Source organism: Cynoglossus semilaevis, chromosome 6, assembly GCF_000523025.1.
Source record: "Cynoglossus semilaevis isolate Cse_v1.0 chromosome 6, Cse_v1.0, whole genome shotgun sequence".
In the NCBI taxonomy this organism is placed as follows: Eukaryota; Metazoa; Chordata; class Actinopteri; order Pleuronectiformes; family Cynoglossidae; genus Cynoglossus; species Cynoglossus semilaevis.
In genome coordinates, this window is record NC_024312.1 from 14,976,102 (window position 1) to 14,982,838 (window position 6,737).

Below are 6,737 nucleotides of genomic sequence, written 5' to 3' on the forward strand. Positions count from 1 at the left end.
AGCAGCGTGTGTGTGTTTCTGTGCAGTTCTCACGAGGCCAAAAAGTCGCATGGTGAACCTTTGGTTAGAGTTAGCAGTAAGAAGAGAAGTTTGTTTAAACTACAGTTATGGAAAGGATGGAGGCCATTCAGCCACACCAAAAAGTGTGGGCCACATTATGACGTACACAACACAGACACTGGATCATTGTGACTTAACATCACATCATCAATTAAAGAGTTGAGGGTAAAAATGAACTTTATATTTACCATTGGCGTTCTTCCCGCAGATCAGGTGCTCATAGTGCTGCAGGACCCCCCACAGTTCTGCGTCATTGTTCACCACCATCTCCAGGGTCTCTGCGCTGACTTGGACGCAACCTGAACCCGAATCGGGCGCAGAGTGACCCCTCTCGGCTGTCAGGACCCGAGCTCCGATCTCCTCCACCAGAGCCTCCATGCACGCAGTCAGACATATAGCCGCGTACTCGTGGATGCGCACCGAAATACGGGTGTCCACCATCCAGCGGAAGAACCGTCCCACTGAGAAGGAGAGCCCGCACCGGGCGGACTTGCCCTTCCTCAGCACTTCACCTGCGCTCATGCTGTACATGGAGATCGCTTTGACCGTTGCAGAGACGCAGTGGTCAGCCAGTGCCCAGCTGAGCACCAGCCTCATGGCGCTCTGCACCTCGAAGCGTGTGCAGCGACAGTGCATGACGCTGAGCCGCTGCGCCTCTCTGGAGATGTGGATCAGAGCCCGGCGCAGCAGAAAGGACAGCCGCTTCACGGCCTCCGGGGAGAACACAGGTGTTGGACCCGCTCTCATGCATCTTCTCTCGGAAACTTTGCGCAGTATCTTGGCCACCTCCTCCTCTGTCCAGGGGAACTCCTCCAACTCAGGTAAGCGGGGACACTTGGAGAAGATGTCCTCGGGGTCCTCGGGTAGGACAGTGTTGACCGTGTCCCAGCTGTTGTTTCTGCTGTTCATGGAACCAGAGTAGTACCACCAGTTGCCCCTGTGGGTGGCCGACATAAATGCCTGGGAGTTGGACTTGGAAGAGGACAGGCTGAGGGACTTGCAAGAGTCCCCTGCCCCGTAGCCCGAGTCCAGCGTCAGGTCCTCCAGCGTTTTCATGTGGACATTGCTCAGACCAGCCATTGTCGTGGGAGAGCGGAGTCGCAAAGACCGAGGTGTTTACCTGGAAGTCAATCAAACAGAAACTTCCGAAGAGCTGGACCAACTGGTTACGCCGCACAGCACTTGTCTGACATGCTGCTTCAAAGAGTTTCTGAAGTAACAACTGCACCAAGAACTTTAAACCATTTGTTGTTTAGAAACAGAGGCGGCAGGAAAATTAAGCTCCATCCGTCTCACCTTTCCCCCTGACAGGACAGGGATTTAAACTTTTCTCCTGAGTCCTGCAGCGCTCTCTATTCCCTCTCTCTTTACAAACGTCACCAGGTCCGTTATTTGGTAAATAGTTAGTTCAGCGACTCCAAATTTTTGCGTTTTCAAAAATCTTTAAATCGAATGAAGTCCAAAAAAAGTCCGCATTTACTTAATTGTTCCTCCAACTCCGGTGCGTGCTGAGGACTCTGGAGGAACGGCTCTCATCAGAGAGCTTTCAGCTTCAGATGTGTGGGGGAGGGACCACTGCTGACTGTCAGGACTAAAGGACCAATGAGAAAGGAGAGGCGTTTTTCACAACCAACCAGAACCTGAGCGAAAACTTTCCAACGTTAAAAAGAGAAAAAAGTGATTTAGTTTAGTCCCAAAAGTGCATCCAACCAATTATCCTGTTTTTCTTCCCAGCGTACAGACTCACAGGAAGGTGGAGACATAATCAGTGGTGAATTGAGGCGAGCACGGGCCTGGGGCCCGACTGTTAGTTGGGTTAAAAAAAAAACCCAACTAACAGTCACTTAATTGTATGGACAGTGTCTGTCCCAGCTCATTTGAAAAACAAACATTATTTAATTGTATTTTAATCAAACAATACATTTCTATCTTTGTAGTAAATACATTGTCGTACTTCCGCAAACATGATAATAAAAAATTAAACATTTGATGTACTGAATGTATCTTGTTGTTAATCAATGTGGATTACTTTGTTGCACACTGATTATTTATTACAGTTACAGAAAAAACTAAACTTTTCTAATTTGCTCTTATCTTTCAATGCCCCAGACAACTACCTTAAATAAAGACGAGGCCAATTTCACTGATGTCATTTGCATTGATTTGATAAGATCAGAACAGTGTGAATCCCTCCTTTCATTTTGATAACGGACCTCAGAATAACAGTAACCTCAGTGGTCTGAGTCGGACTATTCTTGTCATATTATTATAATGATTATAAAGAAAACAAACTACACTGAGTAGATCATTACGAATGAGCATTTTTCCTTCTCCACGTTCTCACTTGTGCTCTATCTCCTTTTTGATTCTTGCCTGCCGTAATACTTTACTTTATTGTACGCTTTCCTTGTTTGAGATTCAACATAGTAACAAAGACTATATTCAAATGATATTTAGGAGTTCTTCTGAGTAGTTACGTTCGTATCATGCCGTCTCCTCCGTTGACTCAGGGGCGCTTTAGTATGTTTCCCCCAAGGGGGATGAATAAAGCCCTACTCTACTCTACTCTTAGCTTTGTGTTGGCACATTAGTTAATCTCTCACCTCCAGCCTGTATGAGAACTTGAATCTGTATAGATTTTGACAGTGGAGTGAAAGGCAGAACAATGTTTGCTCAGATTTAGCAAGGATTTTGAGTTTTCACTGAATGTGCCTTTTAGAGCTTAGATGGGATCGTTCTGAAGACTGAAGTGGAGTGGTATAGTAGTGTGGAAAAAAGTAGATAAAATGTCTTTTTTCTCTAATTCTGTGGCATTATGTTGTAGGAAACTGGCAAATAAAAAAATAAAGTGCGGTCAACTTCTCACATCAGCATGCAGACAGGTTTGTTAAGGTGGTGAAACACATGCATCAGCATGCAAACATAAACCAGACTTGTTGAAGAGGTGTGTGCCTACCTTATTATTCTATATATGTACATAGACAAAGGAGTGTGTGTACAACATAATAGGATGATGACAGGACATCAATCCTGCACTGATGAGTGATAGGTTGACGTTCCTGCGTTTTTCCCTGTGAACTGAAAGCTGTCAGTCGCAGGAAATTCCAAACCATGTATGATGACCCAAAGGTGGAACGCATGACCCTACAACATGTGTGTATGTCACACATCACAGCATGTGAATCACACAGTCTGGGGAAGTGAGTGGGGTTTTCAGTACAGTAACTAACACTACCTTGTACTGCTTGGTTTTGGTCGATGATGTCACACTCCCAGGCTGTAGGGGAGAACACAGCGTTGCCTCATCTAAACCTCATGTAGCTGCGGTGTAGACAAAGATTTCCTCATGGGCTAGTCCCCTCCCCCCCACACACACACACATACACACCTCCCAGTCAAGAAGGACAATGTGGGGGATCAACATTTTATGATACAATAATCTGGAAATAATTAAATGCTTTTTGCAAACAAGTCAGTTCTGTTTAAAGTTTCACTCTCGAGATATTTTCTGCTTTTTTCTCTGCCATAAATGAAAAAAAAAACCCCAAAAAACAAAAACATGATATTATTTTATTAGAAAAAAGGATAGTGATGAGCAGCAGCAGGGTTTCATGGTATTACCTCTGACAAGAACATGGTTTTTACCCATAACCATGTGTTGTCGATTGGCTATAGGAGGAAAAGACAGAAATACAAACAAAGAAGGAGACAATTCTTTTTATTATTATTTTCATAACGGCTGACTGAAGGTGTGTCACTTCTAAAACACTTTGGAACAGTCAGTGACCTCAGAGGATAAGGAAATCTGGACAAGGTTACCAACGTTTTTGTGTAAGGGGTTTTGAATGATCACAAATCCATTAAGAACATGTTAAAGCTGTGCTGCATTTGTATTCGTTTGTGGTTGTTTGTTTGCATGTTAGTCATTTAAACTGCATCCGTGTGAATGACCCTTGAACCACCGGAGTGTTTAGGATACTCATTAATCAAATTTACGTTTTCGTGTAAACATGAACCAGTCGATCCCTAAGCCTGATCTGCATTTATTCTTCTCCGTCGTACAAACCAACCCATGCTCTGCTTTTGCATTTCACCACTATAAGGGTACAGCACCACCTTGTGGTTATATCAGGGGGAAATGTTCAAAGACAAAAAAAGAACTATAAAGCAGCTTCTATTAAGATTAAGTAACTGTTTGTAGTTTAAGAAAATATTTAGATTTAGAAAATCATTGTTGAGGCTTGACCAAGCTGCAAAACCCTGGTATAGCATCTTGAATGTATTCATGCAGTGACTGGTGTAAAACCACTTGGCTGTAAGCAGAAAACTTTATTTGCAAAAAAAAACAACAGATGAAAATAAAATTACAATACATTCATAAAACCATTTGTCTACAAAACAATTTCCCAGAAATTACGTTGGAATGCACTATTCCATTTTTCATTTTTGTGTTTCATATATATAGATACATATATATATGTATATATTTATTTATATTATTATTATTCACTCCAACTCCAAGTCCCGCAAAGGCAATAAGCGAGTGTTAGAGGGCGTTATTAAAAACTGTGCAGTAAATCCAAGATTACTGGCTGGTCTCCACCTACATCTGTCCAACCGTGAGCCCCCACAGCCACGATGAAAGAACCAGAAACAAGAGGATTTCTCACTAAACAGCAGCTGCCACTGAGGCTCCGTCACACCTTCTGTTCTTTTAGTAGTCATTAAACCAACCCTACTTCACCACTGAGGACAAATGGCTCACAACAACCACACCCTCTGCGTTTTAACAGCATGACAAAGACAGACACGTCTGGAATCCATTGAAGATAACCACACATCCCCCGTTACAGTGTATCTGAAGTACAGTGACAATACAAACTGTTGATAAATAATTTATTTTCATCCTACTGTCATTAGTTATTAGAGAAAAAAACTGCCTGCAGCCCAACCCCTGATAAAGGCACACAGTTGTGAAACAACCACATAGTGTCCAATACAAGTTTAACCCTTTCCTCCGTGTTTTTACCTCAAAACCACATTTGAATCTGACGGTGAACAAAGGCATGGGATGAAAACCGAGTCACAAGAACATTCCACTGCGAACCTTCTGTCACAGTTAAGTGTTCCAGTCAGCAGTAGAAGTTTAATCTCTCTCCTTCTCTATTGTGTTAAGTGTAAATGACGTACAAAACACGTTAGAACAGATACAGCAAATTAAAACCCATTTTAAAATAAATTAAACAAAACCCCACAAAAGCAGCAGAACAAATTTGTGTTGACCACCAAATTATTAGCAACAGCTTCTTTTGGGTGCACTTCTGTTTTACAAAACAGCAGAAGAAAGAAGAAAATTCAGTTTGTTTTAACCCTGGATTATGAAGTCAGAGTGAGACAAAAAGAAGAAAACTGAGGAGCAGATGTTTGGGTTGGTCCTGGTGGGCCACGTAGAGAGCTAAAGGTGATCAACTCTGAGTCTCTGATTAAAAGAAATTGGTTATTCCAATGGGAATTCCCTGGCCTCTCACCAGTACTGGACTGTGTAGAATTAAACTAGTCCATTAGGTGGCAGCTATAAAAACTTCAAGTGGGTCGTTCTTCAATTCCTGTGAGTATAGCAGTGTTTTGCACAACTAAACAGACCTTGGATTTATACTGAATAAGTAAATTGTGAGTTGATCAAAACTAGAAGTTCTTTATATTTCATTACATACGTTTTCTGACATTTTTTTTGGCGTTGTGCTCTGGGATTTTTCAAATGTAAAATATGTGCTGTGGCTCAAAAATGGTTGGAAAACAGTGCAGTAATGATATTCAACAGGTAGTAGTTTATTAGGGGTGCAACAATACATGTATCTGTATTGAACCACTCGGTTCAGTACAGTGGTCTCGGTTCGGTATGCACTAAGAATTGAACAATATGCAATTATATATTTATTTGATCAACTTTGAACGCTGCACCTTGGGCTGAAAGCTGAGTAGATCTGCACTCGACTACTCCTCCTTAGAGTGCATTGTCGAGCGCAGATCCACTAAGCTGTGTTTTTTAAGGTGGCTTGCCATGATACCTTAAAGAATCTCTAAGGTGGTGTTTTGACATCTCTATTTATATTACTGAATAAGATAGTTTTTGTTTATTTAGTGAACTATTTATTTTAAATATAAACTCTGCTGCGTAAAATGCACCACAGAAAATGGATAATTTATCAGATTAATTTATTTTATTATTAATATTCTAACTTTACGTACGCACAGCAGAACAGGAGGCAGGTATAGCTGCAACAGATACATTTAATTTAAATTCAAAACTTTACAAAAAAGGCATGGAAAGTTTACTTCTTTGTATCCAAAATATATCAAACCATGACACTTAAGTATTGAACCGGACCGAACCGTGAATTGTGTGTATGATTGCACCCCTATAGTTTATGTGTTAAGAAATGCTGCCACAGCCAGAGTTCCTCTAATTAAACCTCACCCACCACTGTATTTGAATCGATCCTCATAAAAGCTGGTTAGAAAAAGATCTTAGGTTGTCTTCACATCCCCGTGTTAGAAAAAGGTGCTTCCTGCACACAAAACACACAAAAGCGTCACCCCCCCCACAGCACACACACACACACACACACACACACACACACTCCCCCCACACACACAAAATCGTGCACACACACACA

At 41.8% G+C, this 6,737-nt stretch overlaps 1 protein-coding gene across 1 annotated transcript in view; it reads right to left on the minus strand.

Moving 5' to 3' along the window:
* abtb2b (ankyrin repeat and BTB (POZ) domain containing 2b) overlaps positions 1-1,878 on the minus strand; it is a 39,016-nt gene extending 37,138 nt beyond the window's left edge. The window contains exon 1 of the mRNA XM_008312323.3: positions 249-1,878. Coding sequence (XP_008310545.1) covers positions 249-1,140 — 892 coding nt within the window. The 5' untranslated portion in view covers positions 1,141-1,878. The remainder of the gene's footprint in view (positions 1-248) is intronic.
* Between the last annotated feature and the right edge of the window lie 4,859 nt (positions 1,879-6,737).